Here is a 21,663-nt window from a genome sequence, read left to right on the forward strand (position 1 = left end):
CCTCAGGAGCATGGATCCTTCATAGCTGAGGCGTTTCTTTGCTTAAAAGAAAGCTTTCTACTCCTCCTAACACCTGAGAAACCTCCTTCTTAACTGGTCTTGCAAGATATTATTCTTGATCCCCCAGTAATACTGGAAGGGTTTCAGACTTTGAGGCCCATCCAGTTCTCCCAAGAGAGGCAACTGCACTGGCTGACACTTGGAAATCTGACTAGGGCAGGCATCAGGGCTCATCACAACTGAACAGTTCCAGGTGAAGGTGCAAAGGCATTGGACAGAGTTAAAAGGCATGCCTTTTAGGAATATCATTGGATCCTGCCACCCACAGGCAGACAACTGGGAGGCCGAGGGGAGAGCCGTTGTGGTAGAGACAAGGAGGATCAAGGAAGGGTGGGCACATCGAGAACGTGGTACACAGTGGGAGGAACAAAGGATGCTGTTGAGGGTGAAGGAGCAGGTGAATTGAATAAGACACAGTTCAAGGTAAGGGCAGGGTTATGAATGGGTGAGAGCTCGGGGAAGAACAAGAAAGGCGAGGGATATCATGAATGGAGTCACAATTACAGGAGGAAGATGAAGCAGAACAGAGGACACACTGTCTACAGTGATGGGAGCGGGCAGGGTGAGGATAGATCAGACAGAAGGGATTGAGAGTGAAGGAATCAGAAGAAAAATTCACACAAGTCATTCTTCTCTTCAGTCAGGCCAATAAAGTGTCCCCTTGCAGAAATGTGAGGGACCTGAGATCAATTTGTGCAAGTTCTGGCACACTCAAACACCCAAAACTGTGAGAAGCAAAGGTCAAACCAAAAAAAAGGTTGTGCGAACACTCAGTGAAAGGTTTTATGCTGAAATGAAGCAGCGGGAAGGGTCATAGGCTCTAACTGTTCATCCCAGCCATGTCACTGGACTCAAACTGAAAGACCAATCATGCTCAAGAATGCTATAATCATCTACGTGAAGGTGTGTCACTAGCCTGGGTGTCTGACCCTTAAGGATATAAGGATATATCTTGCAGATTCAGGGATTTCAGGATTGGGTTGCAGGGATAATGTTGGCCATCAAAAATCAGAGTAAGCTCTGAACTATCAGCACAGAATGCACTATAATACTCAAGGATACAAATTCTTTGCACATGATTGAATGAGAAGATGGATGAGCAGTCATGGGTCAACCAGGATGGACTTCATCACAATGAAATGGCTGCAGAGCGTGTATCTGCACAAGATATGAGCAGGTTTAAATGGACCCAAGGTGAGGATGGCATGGTAGCGCACAGCACCAGGGACCTGGGTTTGCTTCCACCCTCAGGTGACTGTCTGTGTGGAGTTTGCACATCCTCCCCGTGTCTGCGTGGGTTTCCTCCGGGTGTCTGGTTGCCTCTCACAGTCCAGTTAGGTGGATTGGCTATGCTTAAATGCAGGGTTACAGGGATATATGGGGGGCTGGGACTGGGTTGAATGCTCTTAGGACATTTGGGACAGACCCAAATGGCTAAATGGCCTCTTTCTACATTGTAGGAATTCTATGATTAGGACAAGTTCTCAAAAGGAAGTCCTGAATGTCCTTCCCGCTGTCTGTTCACAGATCCTTCGACGCTAAACCTTTGATCAGCTTAAAGCTAGCAGCTATGCTGGTTTTGTTGCACCTTCAGATGAGGAGCAGAAGGTACAACACCAGTAGCACCAGAGACCCAAGGCTCCAAGGCACTCCAACTATGAAGCACCAAGCAGAACTGAAGAGGGGAAAATGGATATTCAGCACCATCGAATACCAGAGGAGGGAAGAACAAAGACATGGCAGTACCCACATTCTAGGGACACAGCCATTGATATGTGTCATCTGTTGCAGGCCATTTGGGAGGACGTCCTGTGCCAGTGGGATTGAGGGTCACTGTTGCACTGAGCTTTTTCGTAAGCAACACCTTTCACACTCCAGCTGAGGCCTGGAATGCTTACCTCCCAATCAGGCTCTGACTATTGCACTCAACAGTTCAGCAATCCCCACCTCAAGGAAGCTGTCTGTGCAGTTCACCCGGAACTCAGAGAGCATAACTGCCTCCAGTGATGGGTCCCCTCAGGTAGAAGGGGCTATTTTCTGACCACTTGAATCCCACAGTGCTCCAGTGTGTCCTCCAGCCAGGTTCCTGAACAGGAAAGAATTTCACTTCTTCCATGTTTAGCTCATTTGCAACACTTCCTGTAGTATGCTTGGCTATCCAGGCAACAGTAAATCCTACACAGCTCCCAGGTTCCAAGAATGTGCACCATGAGCAGGATTGGTCCTTGGGTGACAAGGGATAACCTCAGAGGACATGCCTAATGACCCCAGTGTACATTCCTCAGTCTGATGCTGAAAAGTGTTACAATGCTGCCTATGCACCTGCTAGCGTCAAGATTGACAACTGGTCTTCTGGAGGAAGGAGAAGTAAGCCAGTATCTCCAGAATAGTGACTGTTTGTTATGTCCTGCACAATTTGGATTGACAATGGGATGACAACTGAGCAAAAGGGGGAGATGGACCAACCACCTGATTCCTCAAATCAGGAAGAAGAGAGTCTGACAGAGATAGTGGGCGAGCCAAAACTGATAATGTTTGCTGAAGAAGGCAGGGCAGTCATGACATAAGACAGAGAGGTCTGAGAGAACCTAATATTGGCTAGATTTAAGATCAAATTACTTTGACACATGGAGGTAGGAGCCAATTGCAACCGAGAAGCATTCACATTCAAAAGGGTATGTCTGATTCATAATATTCAGATTTGATTCTATTTTGTTTGGTAGGTGAGGACCTGGAAACAGTCATTATTACGGAAGAGGTAGTATTGAGAAAGCTAATGATAGATCAGTCTCCTGGCCTTGTTGGAATACATCCCAAGGTACTCAAAGGGAAGGCAGGAGAAATAGCAAGCGCGCTGGTGGTAAGTTTCCAAAATTCGCTGGACTCTGGGGCAGTCCCAGCAGATTGGAAAACAACAAATGTGATGCCACTGTTTAAAAAGAGAGGTAGACAAAAGATGGGGAATTATGGACTGGTTAGCTTAACCTCTGTAGTGGGGGAGATGCTTGAGTCTATTATCAAAGAAGAAATAGCAGGGCATCACTGCCAGAGGAAGTGGTGGAGGCTCGTACAATTGTAACATTTAAAAGGCATTTATATGGGTATATGAATAGGAAGGGTTTAGAGGGATATGGGCCAAGTGCTGGCAAATGGGACTAGATTAGATTTGAATATCTGGTTGGCATGGACGAATTGCACTGAAGAGTCTGTTTCCATGCTGTCCATCTCGATGACTATGACTGAATGGTCCCATTGGGGTAAAACAATGATTGCAGATGCTGGAAACCAGATTTTGGTTAGTGGTGCTGGAAGAGCACAACAGTTCAGGCAGCATCCAAGTAGCTTGAATGGTCCCATTGGGCAAACACAGCAAGGGTTCATGAAGGGCAGCTTATGCTTAACAAATCTTTTGGAATTCTATGAAGACATTATGAGCAAGGTGGACAAAGGGGACCCAGTAGATGCGGTGTACCTAGATTATCAAAAGGCCTTCGACAAGGTGCTGTACAAGAGGCTGCTGCATAAGATAAGGATACATGGTGTCAGTATTAACATGGATAGAGGATTGGTTGACTAACAGAAAACAAAGAGTGGGAATAACTGAGTGCTATTCTGGCTGGCAATCAGTGACTAGTGATGTGTCTCTGGGATCGGTGTTGGAACTGCAATTATTCACAAGTTATATCGATGATTTGGAGTTGGGGACCACATGCAGTTAACACTAAGGTGAGTAGCAGAGCAAAGTGTGCAGAGGACTGTGAAACTTTGCAGAGGAACATAGATACATTGAGTGAGTGGGCAAAGGTCTGGCAGATGGAATACAATGTTAAGAAATGTGAGGTCATCCATTTTGGTAGGAGTAACAGTAAAAAGGATTATTACTTGAATGGTAGAAAGTTGCAGCGTGCTGCCAGGCAGAGGGACCTGAGTGTCCTTGTGCATAAACCAGAGAAGGTTGGTCTGCAGGTACTACAAGTAATCAGGAAGGCAAATGGAAGTTTGTCCTTCATTGCTAAAGGGATTGAATTTCAAAGCAGGGAGGTTATGTTGCAGCTGTACAGGGTGCTGGTGAGGCCACACCTGGAGAATCGCGTGCAGTTTTGGTCTCATTACTTGAGAAAGGATGTACTGGCACTGGAGCAGGTGCAGAGGAGGTCCACTAGGTTGAATCCAGAGTTAAGGGATTTAGCTTATGAGGAGAGACTGAGTAGACTGGGATTATATAATAATTGGAATTTGGAAGAATGAGGGGGAATCTTATAGCAACATATAAAATTATGAAGGGAATAGATAAGATAGAAGTAGGGAGGATGTTTCCACTGACAGATGAAACTAGGAAAACAGAGCATAGCCTTAAAATTAGCAGGAGCAGATTTCGGACTGAATTGAGAAGGAACTTCTTCACCCAGAGGGTTGTTAATCTGTGGAATTTCTTGCCTAATGAAGTAGTTGACGCTACTTCAGTAAACATTTTTAAAGCTAAGATAGATTTTTTTTGGAATACAGTGAAACCATGGTTAAGTAGATCTGAGTCCACAAAAAGATCAGCCATAATCTTACTGAATGGTGGAGCAGGCTTGTGGGCCCAGATGGCCTATTCCTGCTCCAAGTTCTGACGGTCTGATGTTCTTATGTTGTGATGATGTCCTGTTCAGTTTTGGGGCCAGAACATCATGAGGGAGTTATGCTGGAACACATGGCAGTTGTACCTAAATTCCTTAAACATCAGTCAGCAGATGGGAGACATACAGGGGGCCTAAACAATGCTCTCCAAACACACACATCGAGCTTCAGGTCATTTACTCGAAGAGGATAGCCAAGATTGATCAGTGGTCTGGGCACAGCTCCACACGATGTACTCCCGAGTGCTGCCTTAACCAGTGCTCTTCAAGATTGACCTTAAGAGAAACAGAACCATTGACAAGCCTAAATACATAGCAATGACCACACTGACGTAGTACCAAGTGTTGCATTTGAAAACACTGTTTGGTTCTGCACAACATTGGCCCATGCACCTATCATGATTTTCAGGTTCTTACCATCAGGCTGGGTATGCCCTGGACAACTATAGCTGGGCCTGAGGATGCCTGTTGAATGCTTTGGTGGTTTGCCCCAGATGACATTTGCAGACACCTCTTGCTGCACCCTCTTCAATTTGACCCCAGTCCAAAGATGTGCAGATTAGGTGGTTTGGCCAAGTTAAATTGCCCATAGTGTCCATGGATGTGCAAGCTAGGTGGGCTAGCCATGGGAATTGCAGTGTTATGGAGATAGGGCTGGGAGAGGGGGCGGATAGATCTGCATCAACCGGTCTTTGGAAGGTCAATGTGGACTTGATGGGCTGAATGGCCTGATTCCACACTGTCGGAATTCTATGATTATCTCTTTTTAAGCTTGATCTGACTGCCTTATAACCTGTACTGCACATTCTGCTATTCAGTCCTTTTAACTTGTCCAGACCCCCCTGTGATATTGCCTGATGTCTACATGCTAAATTAATCAGCCATTTATCATTAAAGAAACTTCAGGTTCACTCATATTACATCATTAGATAAGTGACCTATCCCATCAGCAGTAATGTGGCAGCTTTTAATATAATTTAGATTGCAACAGGACAATTTCCAACATCTGTGGTATTGAGTGACCACAACCTAAATGAAACATAGTTAAATGGTGCAAGGTAATGGCTCCAAAAATTAGAGTTCACTGATTGCAACTTTCTTGGCCATCCCAGTGGCTGGTTGCACTGTTGGCATAATTGACTTGTTGATGCTCAATGTATAATGTAAGCTATCTGTTGTATGTAGAACACCATTAATTAATCTATATCAAAAATATTTTCAATAGTGATAGAGAGTCCAGAGTTTGGATATTTGCATGCAAGAGAAATGTCGTGATCTATGCAGCCATTTAAGTCACTGTATTACAATCAGACTTCTCAGTGAGTGAACTATGCTTTACTGTTGTATTCACACTCTTCTTACCTTAGAGCGATCAATTTAATTGCGCATCATAACTCAATGAGAATATGTTGGTGCAACCTCAGAGTTGACACCAAGTGAAATGCTCATGACTCAAAGTTTAATTGCAGCTGATTCCTTACAGCATATTCTTGTTTCTGCCGCAGAAATACTACAGAGTCAATTACATAAAACAGTCAGTTATATCGCAATTATAGTAATAGAGAACAAAAATGTCATGTTGTTCTTATGGTCCCAATTCAATATGAGTATTCCCTCTCCAGGTTTAAAATGGCAGTAACATTTATTTGGAGTTACAAGATTTGAGGAACAAAGGAAATCTCAGATGTTTAATTTGTTTTCTTTCCCTCACATTTCTCACTCAGAAGGATTAACAGTTTTTTTGTAGATTTCTGATAAACAGATTAAATCTTAAATATGCGGCAAAATAGAGTCATGTGTTAATTCCACTGAGATAATAATTTAATAAAATAAATGAAATGCATGTCAAAAACTTCCTTTGGTTGTTGCAGTGGGAGCTTTAATGCACTGAAATCACAAAAAGAACTGAAGTACAAAAGTATATCTGTGATTTATTGGAATCATTACATCAATAGGCAGAATAAAATAATATGGCACTGATTTGGCCCTGTGTCCTTAACAACCAAGTTTATAGGTGAAGGATACATGTCATTGCTATCTAACAAGAAACAATCATTTTGTTCCCATGTACTACAACTTTGTCTCTCAACTAATTTCATTCTCTTATCTTCCCTATCATTCAAAATAAATTTACAGTGTTGAGGCCAAATCTGGTCAGGTCAGTTTCTCATTCAATGAATGAATGAATTCATTAACTCAGCTAACCAAAAAGGAGAGGAAAACACATTTGCGAGAACTTTTACACCACCTTAAATTGTTTCCCTCTTCTGCATCCACTTATTAATCCCTCCACAGATTCCCAGAGAATGGCCATTGTATTGCAGAATTTTCAATGCATTTGTACAGAAACCTGTTCACTTGTTGTCAACGATCATGGCAACCTGCAAATCTCAGTCACGGTGTGTTGAACTTCATTGACAAGGGGAAGCCCTTACCTGTATCCACATCGCACTCATGCTCACAGGGATCAATGAGGCGCCGCCCACACAGCTCCATCATCCAGGGACCACTGCTGTTCTGCTGGTGATAGAGCACCACCTGAGCCGGATTCAACCAGTCATTCGCAATCAACTGGCTTCCATAAAGCAGTATGAATCTACTTCCTAAACAAAAAGAAGCAAATGCCATTATCAGCCTGTCACCGAGTACAAGTCTGCTCATATAATCACAGAGGGAAAAATCAAATTCAACTGCCGTTTTGTTTTTTTGAAAGGATGAAATATTTCTTTGGGAGAATGAAGCACTTTTGGAAAATAGCAACAGGTTACCAATAAAAATTAGACTCGCAGTAAGATCTGTAACAAAATTAGGCTGATCATAAGACCGTAATAAATAGGAGCATGAATAGATCTTTGAGCCCACTCTGCCATTCATCACTGAACTTACTGCGGTTTTGACTTCACTTTCTTATTGAAGCTCCTTTGACTTCTGTGTGGATCAAAAACTCACTTCACTCAGCCTTGAACATGTTCAAAATGAGAAAGCCAGCACAATGTGTTGAAGCTAATGACTCTCTGCAAAACAAATCCTTTTCATATCTGTCGGGAGGCCTCTCATTTTTGAAGTCAACCTCTCCACCCCAATTTCAAGACACCCCCACATCCAAGCTGGCATGGCCCCTTTCGTGAAGGATTGTTTTCAATTTATTCAAATCTATTGGAGTCAAGTGGACCAGTCCTGTTCACTAAGGAGCGTTCCAACCCCAACATCCACCTCATCACAGAGACTGTTAATTTCCACCCCACCCCCCCCCCCCCCCACCACCACCACCACCAAACCATCATCGATGTTTGTTTGTACCTCATCCCACCTGCAACTAAATTGAGTGCCACATCAGTGTTTTGTGACCTTGGAACTTATTCCTGTGTGCTATTCTGGTCAGCCTTTATTGCTCTACCTCAGTAAACCACAGATCAGGAACTGCAATCACATACCTGAAATAACACCACAGACGCTGGTATCCATCACCCTGTATTTACACATGCAAAGCACTTGACACTGGTCCAGCTCCCTCAGAGTCAACTCTCAGAGTGAACTGAATTTCTGACCCTCCTGTTTATATCTGTCAGCCAGCGCTCCCTGATTGGACCAGATTAACAGCTCCAATCAGGGAACTCATATTCTATGAGGCCCACCTGGCTGACCATGTTAAACTCACCTCAACGTCAAGTCCTCTGGAATGATGGGACTTTGTTTCAGAGGTTCTTGTTGGATATATGCGATGTGCCTACCCTATCTGTAAACTTGGCCATCAAGAAAAAGTGCTTCAATCAGTGATCTTTTAGTTTACTGACTGATTACTCCTAACTTCACCAATCCATTGGCTCTTAGCCAATTATGCTTCCATTTATAATTCTCGCTGTTTCGCTTAAATCTCTTCAGGACTTGCACAAAGCTCCTCCACCTCTACAATCCACCCAAACACCTTCCCTGAGTGTCTCCTTCCTCTGATTCCTCTGGCCTCTGGTCCATGAACTGCTCATCACAATACTGGAAGCTGATGCCTGGGCTGTAAGATCTAAACTGATATGCTCAACCCCCCACCTCTCACCTCCTTGAGGTCATATTAAAACCCATTTCAAATATCTCCTTGATTTGTTCAACTTCATTTTTTGCGATAATATCTATAAAATGCCTTGAAACCAAGAGCACAATAAATGAAAAACATTTAAATACAAAGTTTGCTGCTGTTGGAGACAGTTAGCTAACTAGAACACTGAAGCACTGCTTTAGAGTGAAGCTGGCTTGACACACACACACACACACAAGTCAGAAATAACCAAGTCTGAAACAGGATTGAGCTAATGTATTAATGCAGCTCTTGCATCAATTAATATTTCATTGCAATAACATTAATTATTTACATTGTCATAAACCTGTAGTTTTCAAATGAATTAAGAAAGTTCAATTTCTGCATCTCAGTGCATGATTTATTCAAGAAAAAAAGTCTGCAGTTTATACAGATTATTTCAGTGCACTGTCAAAAGCAATGCATCCAGGGGTAGGCGATGGCCTAGTGGTATTATCACTACATTATGAATCCAGAGACCCAGATAATGTTCTGGGGTCTTGAGTGTGAATCCTCTCATAACAGATGGTGGAACTTGAATTCAATTTTAAAAATCTGGAATTAGGTCTCTAACGATGATCGTGAATCCATTGTTGATTATTGGGAGAAACCTATCTGGTTCACTAATGGTCTTTAGGGAAGGAAACTGCCATCTTTACCTGACCTGGCCTACATGTGACTCCAGATCCACAGCAGTTAATTGCCCTCTGGGCAATGCAGGATGGGCAATAAATGCTGGATGAGTCAATGATGCCCACATGCCATGGATGAATTTTTTTAACAAGTTCATTGATGATGGAGTACAACATTGCACCCAATTCAATGCACTCTTTGTGGATATTATGACAGTGAGCCACTCAGTGCAATGTAGAACATAGTTATAACAACCATAAAGACTGTGGCTTTCACCCTAGAAAGCAAAAATTTCAGTGCTATGTCTCTTAAACCAAAATAAAAAATACTTGTTCATAATAAGTGTACCAGACATCAGATTTGTAAAAGGGTTTGAATGCGCATGTGCGTATCTAATTTTTATTGTAAGCTTGAGGAGGGGGCAGATCATAAGCAAAACAGTATGTCACACTGGTTTGAGTCCTGTTACTTTAGAGCTCCAACCTACCCATTCTTAACTTCATACCAGTAAATACAATGTTAGCCAGCGTGAAGTACATCTTATCAGTCCTATGAAAGGGATTCTGTCAGCAGTGATAACCTACTCAGGCTTCCTTCTGGCTTTGAGCATGATTGAAGACTGAACAGAGGTCACGTAGAACAGATAAAGTTCCCAGAAGAGGGAGAAGGAGGAAGAGGCGATGGAGACAAGAAGGACTGTCAGCAGGAGGCGGTAACACCAGTGCTCTTACTTGACCTTTGGATTTGAAGATGATAATAGCTCTCAGCCTTTATCAGTTGGTGAGATGTAAGCAATATCTTGAAGTTTCCTGGGCACTCCTGCATTCGGGAAGTTGCTGATTCTCTTTTATCCAAATGAAGACAGCTTCACCCCATTTCATCTTTCCCAAGCTAAATGGGTGGAGTGAGTCAGGGGTTGTCATAGATAGAAGATGCAGAATGCCTCTGACGGCGTACAGGTAGTTCTGCTGTAACACGTCTTTCGTTAACGTGAATTGGCTGTAATGCCAGTGGGTGAGTAGTGAATGCATTTTTGAAACTCTGAACTTTTAAAGTGTGCGTTGGCTATAATGCCATTACATTGGCAACAGTTTAAGTGTATTTGTATTGCGCGATTTTTATATAGTGTGGGGTCGTACAAGAATGCAACAACTATGTATTAGCAGAACTACCTGTATGCATTTATTTATTTGTGTCGCATGTATTTGAATGGAGAAGGATGCCACTACTTTAATATGCAGCTGGTAATATTACCACTTGCAGATTAATGCCTCAAGTTATCCATCCCCATGTGGTCTTTTGCGTTAGCTGTACTTCAATCACCATGGAAAATAAAGACTGGCTACCGGGCTCATGATATGGTGCACATTAAAATACAATCTCGTCAAAAATGCATGTACAGTTGCACAGCAAGAGCTTTAAAAGAGCCATGCTGTGACAAGAAATTTCACATTGAAAACCAAAGGCATCCTCAAGCAATGTTTCTGTGACCTCCACCACTCTAGATGAGAATTTTAATTCCCAGAGGCTGTCATGGTGCCTGCAAGGAGGCTAAAGGCAGAGAAAGTGCAATAGGAAGAGAGGCAGTAACCTTGATAGTGTCTTCCTACAGTAAAAGAAGCAGCAGTTAGAAGATCATTGAATCCCGAGAATGCAAACAGAGGCCATTCAGTCCATCAAGTCTGCACTGACCCTCCGAAGGGCATCCCACCCAGATTCAGCTCCTGACCTTATCCCAGTAACCCTGTATTTACCCTGGTTAACCCACCTACCCTGCACAGCTTTGACTGTCGGAAGAAACTGGAGCATACAATGGAGATCCATACAGACATAGGGAGAATGTGCAATCTCCACACAGGCAGTCACCTGAGGCTGGAAACAAACCCAGGTCCCTGGCGCAGTGAGGCAACAGTTCTAGCCTCTGCGCCATCTGCAAATCAATGAGCAACACCAGAAATCACAACCTTAAATTTCCTATCAGCATAAATCTCACACACCTTACTGTCCCTGTTTTTCTACAATGCAAATAATCAAGTGTTCAAATACACAATCCAATCCAAAATTATGAATTAAAACATTCCACAATACGCACAAAAATGAATAAATCACCCATGTGCATTTACCTCACACTTCCAGGTGCCTTTGACTATCTACCTGTCTCTTCTGACTCTGGCATAGCTCTAATTGTCTTTCAGCTTCCAACTGCAGCAGGTGTTGGAAGACCACCTTGGGCAGCTCTGGGCCCAGATACCCAGTGCACCACCTCAGCCTTTGCGGCATCTGTCTGACAGTCAACAAAAAGTGCACTGGAGGACTTGCAGTGGCAAGCACAATGCTGTCATCCTGAGAAACGATAGCATCTTTGTTGTACATGGAGCTACTGTCACTTTCCTAGAACAGAGTCTCCATGATCATAGCACTCTGCAGAGACCACAGATAGAGTCTTGAGTAGAGTGGTGCTGGAAAAGCACAGCATGTCAGGCAGCATCCAAGGAGCAGGAAAAATGATGTTTTGGGCAAAAGCACTTCATCAGGAATGAGGCAGGGAGCCTCTGGGATGGAGAGATAAATTGGAGTGGGGTGGGGATGAGGAGAAGGTAGCTAAGAGTGCAATAGGTGGATGGAGGTGGGGATGAAGGTAAAAGTTCAGAGATGCTGAAGCGGATAGATGGGAAGGAAGATTGGCAGGGAGGGCAAGTCATGAGGATGCTGCTGAGCTGGCAGGTTGGAACTGGGGTAAGGTGTAGGGAGGGAAAATGAGGAAACTGGTGAAGTCCACATTGATGCCTTGGGGTTGAAATATTCCAGGCATTGAGTGGTAAGGGAGTGGCGTTGGAGGAGGCCCAGGACCTGCACGATCTCGGCAGATTGGGAGAGAGAGTTGAAATATTTGGCCATATGGTGGTGGGGTTGATTAGTGCGGGTATCCCGGAGACTACAGAAAACTTGGGCACTGTGATGCATGAGAAACTGCTTTGTCAAATGATATCAAAACACATGAATGTCTAAGCTTCCGGGGAAATCAGCTGTGACCGTGTGTTCAAGTGACAGCGTTCCTCCACCTTCACTTCCTGCTTGTTCGTCCTTCACTGCTTGGGTACATTCACATTCTGAGTATTAGGAATGCAATAAGGGACAAAGATTGTGTTAATGTTTTTTGTAGTATGTAAGGGAAAGGAGCACATCAGAACTGCCTGCTTACATGACCTGCAGCTTTTAATTCAAAAGAATTTGAGGGATGAAGGAGAAGTGGGTCAAATAATGGAGAAATAGCTGAGTAAATATCTTCAACTCCTTCAATACTGTGAGTGGATATGTCCTCAATAATATCCCTGTCAATAATAGCCAGTACTTTCAGCCAAGGAGCTTAAAATATGAAGGTTTTTCATCGCCAGTTATTTGTTGGTGCATCCTGTTGCCTATCGCTGACTTCAACAAATAATAGGTGATTTAGTGAGTGTTGTACAATATATATTGTATATAAGGAAGGCATATGGGATGCCTGCATTTATTACCTGAGGTATAGTCTTTAAAAGCAAGAAGGTTAGGCTGGAAGTGAGTAAAAAGTTGGTTAGGCCACAATTAGAGTATCATGTGCAGTTAATTCATGTTATATGATGTGAAGAGACAGAAGAAGGTGTAGAGGAGATTTACCAGGATATTGCCTGAGATGGAGAGTCTCAATTATGAAGAGAGATTGGATGGACTGGGGTTATTTTCCATGCAGCAGAGGAGACTGAGAGGGGACATGATTGAGGTCAACAAAGTGAGGTGGGGCATAGAGAAGGCAAAGAAGCAGGAGCTTTCCTTTCTTGGGGGAGGGATCATTGACAAGGGACATTAACTTAAGAGAAGGATCAGGAGGCTTAAAGGGAATGTGATGGGAGAAAAAGAATCTCCAAGAGGTGGTGGGAATCTGCAATTCTCTATTTGAGAGTGTGGTAGAGGCAGAAATCCTTAGAACATATAAGTAGTATTAAGATGTGCACAATGTTGGCAATGCTACGGGCCAGGTGCTGGAAAATTGGATTGTAATAGGTAGTTGCTGTTGATCAGTGCAGACCCAAATGGGATAAAGGACGTTTGTCTATGACTGTGTATGATGTGGCTGTAATATTTTAAAAAAAGCTGCCTGAGTACACAAACTGTGAAGCTTGCAATAATCGACAAGTATGAAAAGGGCCTGATTGACTGAGATTGCTGGTAAGTGAGGAATGGGAGTGCAATGCATTGAGAAGTGGATAAGGCTAGTGGTGTGGATGCTGAAATGTGATGCTTGATAATGCAGTCAATAATCTGAAGTCAATTTCACGTGATATTTCCCCTTCTATCCACATTGTTGGGATTACACTTCTGTTATTCATCTTCACTGCTGCCTCTCCCTGGTACTTCCTCAGCATGTGACAAGAGGTCGTCCAGGTCTCTGAAAGACAGAGAACCTCTCTCCTTTTTGACATTGTTTCCATCAAAACCTCTTCTGCAGCTTCTGGAGACAATGATGCATGCTCTCTTTCATGAAAAGACATTCTTTCACTGCACAATATCACCAGCACCATCAGTTGCAATGACACCTCATCCTTAAGAGACAGAGGCTAGCTTTAAGTAGTGCCTGGTATTCATAATTTTGGCCTCCCTGAAGATGCTGACAGTCAAGGAAAATGTGGGAGCATTGAATATCTTCAGCACTCATGGAAGACTGAAGAGAAAAAAGGCAACTCATTTGCATTGCAGTCTGCAGGACAAGTAAAAAGTTACACATTTAATATCCAGTGGGAACTCAGAATAACTGTAAAAAAAATGGCTTCTGACACTGGCTGAATACTGTCAGCTATCAAAACAAAAACAGCTGTTGTGTAGAATTAGAGGTGAAATAGTTAAGTGTTGACCTTGGCTCAGTGGTAATATTCTCAACCCTTGAGTTAAAATGTTATATTCCAGAGAACTGACTACATAACGTATGCTGCCACTGGAGTGCAGTGCTGAGGGAATACCACACCATAAAAAAAGCACTTTCAGATGCCGCAGTAACCTTCCCAGTCGACCAGACTACACTCTGAAGGAGAGTCAAATCAAACTTGAAATGTTAATTTTGTTTCTCTGCTGCCAGACTTGCTGAGTTTCTCCAGCAATTTCTGTGTTTGTTTTAGTCTGCATTTTCAAGTGGGTGCAGAAAACCGCACGGAACTGTTAGCAGAAGAACAGGAAAGTTCTCTGCTGTGTGCTGGTCAAATTTATCCTCCAGCAAAAACAAACAGTATCTCATCATATATCTCACTGATATTTTGACAGTTGTATCTGCATAATAATTGTGTCAGTTCCATTACAGCAATAATTGAACATAGATTAAACTTCAAAATTATTATTGGTGATAAAGCGCTTTGTAAGTTCTTAAATTCTGAATGAGAAATTGAAATAAACGCAGGTATAGTTTCTCTTTTTGAACATAAGAGCCCTGATAAAACATTCAGTAATTGTAAGGTTTTTACAGTTGCTACATGCAACTATGCAGAAACTATGGCATGAAAATGGGCCGACGAGCTCAGTAGTGGACCAAATCATTAGCTATCCTTCATATCAGCAGGAATATTAACCCAATGTGTGGTTCCTGATTCCCCATTATCAACAATCAGTCCAATGTACTTTTAAATATTGGCCTCTGTTCTGACTATTGTCTGTGTAAATGCATTGCACAAGCTTACAACCTTCTCCTGTTTGATAAATGCCTTCTTGTCATTGGGGTGAGGAAGGGGAAAAAAAGAAAGTAAACATACTACTAATCATAAATACATCTTATCTACTTCAATGGATAATTACGTGAACTGTCTTTATGCAGCAATGCAACTAAGTCTTTTCTTAACACTCATACATTTTACAGGTTGTCACCAGAACAATAAGGACATCATTAACAGTTGCTCCATGTCACTTGTTTTAAAATAACAGTCAACATTTAAACCAACCCTCCTGTGCTAGATATCTTTAAGTTGCAAAGTTATGGGAAATTCTTGTGGATTGCAAAAAGCATCTGCTATTCCTCAGAGTTTGTGATTATCTCATTGCAGTTTGTGAAAATGGCATGCAACTCACTATACTTTTGCTCAGTCTGGAACTTATCTAATAGAATCAAATACCTACAATCATCTCTACAACTGATCTTTTTAAGTCCAAAAGTTAGTGTGGTAGTCACAAATTGCTTTTATCTTCAGACTCTATTGACTATTTCATCAAAGAATTAAAAATATAATTACCCTAAGTGTTTACTCCCACAGGGGGTCGTCTTGTGTTCAGTTAACAATATGCAAGTACAATTCATATCTGATACCAAATACACCACAGTCAACTCACACAATTGAGTTAAATGTTAAATGCTACAGCGCAATGTTATGTAAACGTTTGGAAAAGAACAGTCAAAGGAAACAATCAATCTGTCCACACAGTGATGTATCATACCTCACTCAGTGCAAAAATGTAGAAGAAAATGAATATTTACCACAATTTGAATGGTATAATTGGAAGGTCGTTTAATGCATTAACAATACACGTGGGTTAAGACTCTGATCAAAAACATGCTTGTTTTGAACAATTGTGGGACTGACTTTTCCCATCACATTGAATTTCAACAGCCATCTGGTTTGAGCAAATGTTAATATAGTCCCTGCTAGTTCCAAAAACATTGAGAGCTTTTATTGAGTTAAACCATTTGAGTCTCACAGTCAATCTGATGATGCCTGCTCACTTTTGGGGAACAGACCTGCATAATCGCACACTCAGACATATTATATAACATATTGTCATTGTACATTCATGTCTTATTATCATATCAAAAACCTTTTTATGTCAAGTGACATGATTTTATAGAATGTAATAATTTACATTTATATATAATCTTTAAGACAAGTAACTATACCAAGGTACATTAAATTTAAAAATAATTAACAGCAAATCATTTAATCACCTTAGAAATAAGAAGGTGAGGCGCATTAAAATGGGATCTGGTTCTTGTAGGGCCTGAAGACTAAATATAGATAAGTTCAATGATTATAGAAGTTGGGAATTTATGTTGCAGTCTTCCAGGACGTTGGTGAGGCCACACTAGAAGTATTGTGTTCAGTTTTGGTCACCTTGTTATAGGAAGGATGTTATTAAAATGGAAATTGTGCAGAAGAAATTTACAAGGATCTTGCCAGGACTCAACGGTCTAAGTTATGGTGAGAGGTTGAAGAATCTAGGACTTTTTTTTAAAGCATAGGATACTGAGGGGGTTGGGGGGGAGTGGCTTCTCGAGGTGTACATGATCATGAGAGACATGGATAGGGTGAATGCACTCAGTCTTTTTCCCAGGGTTGGGAATCGAGGACTGGAGGGCATCAGTTTAAGGTTAGAGGGGAAAGAATAAAAGGGAACCTGAGGGGCAATGTTTTTTATACAGAGCATGGTACACATGTGGAATGATTGAGGTGGGTACATTAACAACAGTTTGACATGGATAGGAAAGGTTTAGAAGGATATGGGCCAATTGCAGACAACTGGGGTTAGCTTGAACAGACATTTTGGTCGGCATGGATCAGTTTGGGCCAAAGGGCCTGACTCCGTGCTGTAGGCCTCTATGACTAAGTTGGGCTGAATAGCCTGTAAAGCTCATGTCACACTTATGGGATGAGAAAGCCAACAAAAGCTCTAAACCTGACACGTTGTTCTTTGCAGCAAGTCAGTCAATATTTGTAAAGAATAAAAAGATATGTGAATGATGAATCAGCTCTGTGTTAGTCTTTGTCAGACTGAATACTTATTAATAAGCAGTAAATTTTAGCAAGGTTGGAAAAATGAAAGAGAAAGGGAATATAGGAAGAATCAACAAACATGCCAGTCACAGGTTGATTGGCAAACAAATGCCTTGACATGTTTTCTTATGTTAAGGTTATGTATAAATGCAAATTGTTACTGTTTACAGAATCTTGTCAGTTGACATAAAAGACAATTCCCCCCCAAAAAAAAATACTTAAAAGGGCTAAGTGTATTGACAAATAGCAGAGGGTTATAAGGCATAGAATAGGCCCAATCAAATAGAAAAATGTTGAATACTGACAGAAAAATAGAGAAGGGGAAAATATAAAATGTATCAAGTCTAAAATTTAAAGATTAAAATTGAAATTGTTTTGTTTTGATAGTATTTAAGTTTTGTACATCCTTTCACATGGTTTCTTCAGTTATTTTTCTTAGCTGAAGCCAGACTTACAGCTTACTTCTGATTTCTTTTTGTTAGCAATTGTACATGATGGTAATGTTACACAGCAGCCTGCTCGAGGTTGGACAAGATTCAACTGTTGTGTTCGGGCTGAGAATTAGAATTAAGACCTCTAACAATTATTTCATTATTTCTCATATTTACTCGAACAAAGTTAACAACAAAAAAGCACAGAAAAATCTTGAGGAACAGGCTGAAAGGAAATAGATTGAAAAACAATTGGAAATAAACATTGTTTCGTGGAATTTGAAGTTTCAAAGCCCCAACCAGGATTCTACTTGGTTTATTAATTTGATGGTTCGAATGAAATTTGCTGGAGTTACTCAGCAGTTGGGAAGGTTAATTGATTTTAATTACTCAAAAATAAGTAATTTAGAGATGAAACAAAAGAGTATGTATTTGTACGTGCAGTGTCAAAAATCAGTATAAAAATACCTCAAATATAGTAAAACAATGTGCAAATTTTATCAAGCAGCCATTTTTGATAGAGTTGAAAAACGTTGAATCTTATTGGTTGAGGAGATTTTACCTACGGATCTTACATAAATTATTCAACAGCACAGAATATCCTTGATCTTTATGAAGACATCATATTGGACTTTACATTGAAAGCAGCTTTTAAAACATCAGAAATTGAAACAGCTTACCACAATAATCTTTCCAGCAACAAAATTCAACAACTAAAACAACTTAAAATACAAGGTAGCAAAATTTGACAGGCAATTTGATTACCAAAAGGCAGTCAAAATCCTAACAGTGAGGTACCTGACCAAAAAAAACCATCATCTTCAAGTGCCCATCAACAATAGGCCAACACAACAAAATTCACCTATACCGATTGTCTCACTAGGAAAGAAAATCAAGCTGCCACATCCGTTTAATATATAAACAAATTGGTAAATATGCTAAACACAATCCCTGGTGTTTTGGACAATTTTAAGATTAGAATACAAATCAAATACAGAACAGTTAACACACACTTCTATTACACTGGGGCAACATCAGATTATGTGTCTCAGAGACAACAAATCCATATGAAATAGCATTGGACAACATTCGACCAAAAGCATCCAGGAATCTTATCTGTAAAATAGACCCTATGTGACAGCTTGAAAGTGAAATCCTAGGTAATCTGATGTTATAGTATGCTGTCACAGGTATGGTTCCAAAACCCCATACCAGTGAAGATAAACTGTCTAGTCCCACACCAACAATACATTTATGGTAGGCAAAGAGGTAACTTCTTGAAGACATGTTGCAATCTAAATAACGTACCAACCACCAAACTGAGTGATTTCCAAGACAACACATACATTCGTGCTTTGGAGCCAAACCTTTCAGAACAGGTCAAACTTGCAATGCAACCAACTTCTTTAAAGGGGGAACAATTATCAATGGATGAACAACATTGTCCTTTTCTCAGAAAATTAATTCTATCACATGATCCAGACACGAATGAAAGAGAAAATGAAAACAACTCAACATCCTCAGACATCCCTGCACTTACATTAATGCAAGACCCTGCAGCAAACAGTATTGCTCTAATGGAAACCAGCTGAGAAACCTTGTTTCTTTTCCTTGTCATAGACTTTCCTGACCCATCTACTGACAGAGATGAGACAAGTCATAGACTTGCGGAAAGGTGTGCAATATAAGGAAAAAATGTACCGTAAGCGTCGTAAAAAGCAATCATGGGAGTTTGTTTGAGAAAGTTTATAAACTTTAATCAATATTTATGATGTTGGCTAAAAGCTTGGTGAGGAATGTTGTGCAAGAGCTTCAGGCCCATGGCCCAACCTTGTGAGGATATTATGGAATGGATTGTCGATGGGTATAACAAGTTCACTGTTGGTACCTTATGAGAGAAATGTATGGAATGAGCAGATTAGCTTCAGGTGCTAGAGGTTGTGGACTGGTCTTTCGACAATGTAACAGCTTTGAGACTTGAGACTTGTACATCTTTGAACACTGATTTAGTCTTGATACATAATAAACAGTGTCAGAGAGAAGCTCAAGCATGAAAACAATTTTTGATCTCTGTCCTTTTTGACAAATCTATCTTGGACATAAGCCAATGGACGTGGGTATAAAATAACACAACAAAGACAAACATTTTGTCGAGTTCAATTACATGACAAAATTGTAGCAATGATAGGAACTCCAAAATTGACTGCTGTCATTTCTGTCAGGATGTCAGGGACACTGGACAAAATGAAAAAAAAAATACTGGGCTGTCATACAAAAGTAAAACATCATTCTCATGCATTAATCTTATTAAAACAAAATAAAAAAGCAGGATGTGAAGAAGGGTTACACCTGAAACTTTGATTTCTCCACTTCCTGATGCTGCCTGGTTTGCTGTGTTCTTCCAGCCTCCTCCCTGTCTACCATGGATCCAGCATCTGCAGGTTTTTTTTGTCTCTAATAATGGTCTCCTCAGGAATTGTGTTAATTTGATATCCCTGGAAGGGTTGCTGCTTCAAATATAGAACTAAGGCTATTCTATACTTATGCAAGGCGCATCTGCCATAATTAAGATCTAAGTGCTTATGTTGGTCCTTTGGCAGCATACAATGCTTCAGAAAGGGCAGGGACTGCTGAGCAAATGTGGACACACTCCTAGGTCAGATCATGTCTCACTTCAGGTAAGTTTTCACTTTCTTCACCTCATCTTGGACATGTCTTCAAGTCACTGTATTCAGCAATCCTTCTCAAGATTTTCATCTCATGCTTCCTCAACCTTGCTTCGTAGCTTTTCAGATTTCTTTGAGGAAAATACCATCCCACGAAGAATGGTGTCTCCATCACTGCGACCAGCTTTTCATATTGATTCTTTGATTCTTTAGACAAGCTCAGGACAAGCTTCTCTCTTAAAAGTGCTTAGATTTCTCCTCCAGGGAAATGCATTCTATTTAACACTTCAGTAAAAAGTTTCCTTATCAGTTGTTTCTCAGCAATTAAGCTAACTTCTGGAAATACTTTTTTTTACTTAGGTGCTGCAATATTGTCAGTTTGAACAATCTGGCACTGGGAAAAAAAGGACTCAATAATATAAGACCATAAGACATAGGAGTGGAAGTAAGGCCATTCGGCCCATCAAGTCCACTCCGCCATTCAATCATGGCTGATGGGCATTTCAACTCTACTTACCCGCATTCTCCCCGTAGCCCTTAATTCCTCGAGACAACAAGAATCTATCAATCTCTGCCTTGAAGACACTTAGCGTCCCGGCCTCCACTGCACTCTGCGGCAATGAGTTCCACAGGCCCACCACTCTCTGGCTGAAGAAATGTCTTCGCATTTCTGTTCTGAATTGACCCCCTCTAATTTTAAGGCTGTGTCCACGGGTTCTAGTCTCCTCACCTAACGGAAACAATTTCCTAGCATCCACCCTTTCCAAGCCATGTATTATCTTGTGCGTCTCTATTAAGTCTCCCCTTAATCTTCTAAACTCCAATGAATACAATCCCAGGATCCTCAGCCGTTCCTCAGAGAACTTCAGTGAACAAATGGGCTATCTCACACAAGTTAGTAGTTTCCTATAGCAAAACATCAACCCATTGTTGTTCATTGTCAGCTGGTATATAAAGCCTATTGGCAAAGAGTGACGAGGAAACACTGGGAGAAATGAATTGTAACAGTTGACAGCAGATGGGAATATTATTAGCTGGAAGGGGAAATGAGCAATGGACAGCAATGTTGTACCTCTTACAGCTCAAATAATTGTAAAATAAAAGTGGAACATTTACTTTTCACAGTGGTCCTTGAGTAGGCTTTTCAATGCCTGGAGAAATTCAGACATGCATTTAATAAAGTCCAACTCTGTTCTCTACAGGAACTGTCATCAGAGCTCTGCACTAAGTTTAGAAGTCCATACGTATTACCTTCAAACCTTCAAATAACTTGTTAATATCATAATTTTCAAGAACTTCTGGAATATCCTAGAATGTCTAGCTGACTTATAACACAGGAACAGTCAGAGTAACGTATGATGGGAGAAATAGATTCATCAGTTTTAAACACAAAAGCTAATTTGA

General features: G+C 41.1%; 1 protein-coding gene across 1 annotated transcript in view; it reads right to left on the reverse strand.

Annotated features, from left to right (window-relative positions):
* Positions 1–21,663, reverse strand: part of astn1 (astrotactin 1) — a 2,276,897-nt gene that overhangs the window by 1,353,368 nt on the left and 901,866 nt on the right. Inside the window, exon 7 of the mRNA XM_072573509.1 lies at positions 7,118–7,285. Within this exon, the coding sequence (XP_072429610.1) occupies positions 7,118–7,285 (168 nt within the window). The remainder of the gene's footprint in view (positions 1–7,117; positions 7,286–21,663) is intronic.

This window comes from Chiloscyllium punctatum, chromosome 7, assembly GCF_047496795.1.
Source record: "Chiloscyllium punctatum isolate Juve2018m chromosome 7, sChiPun1.3, whole genome shotgun sequence".
NCBI lineage: Eukaryota > Metazoa > Chordata > Chondrichthyes > Orectolobiformes > Hemiscylliidae > Chiloscyllium > Chiloscyllium punctatum.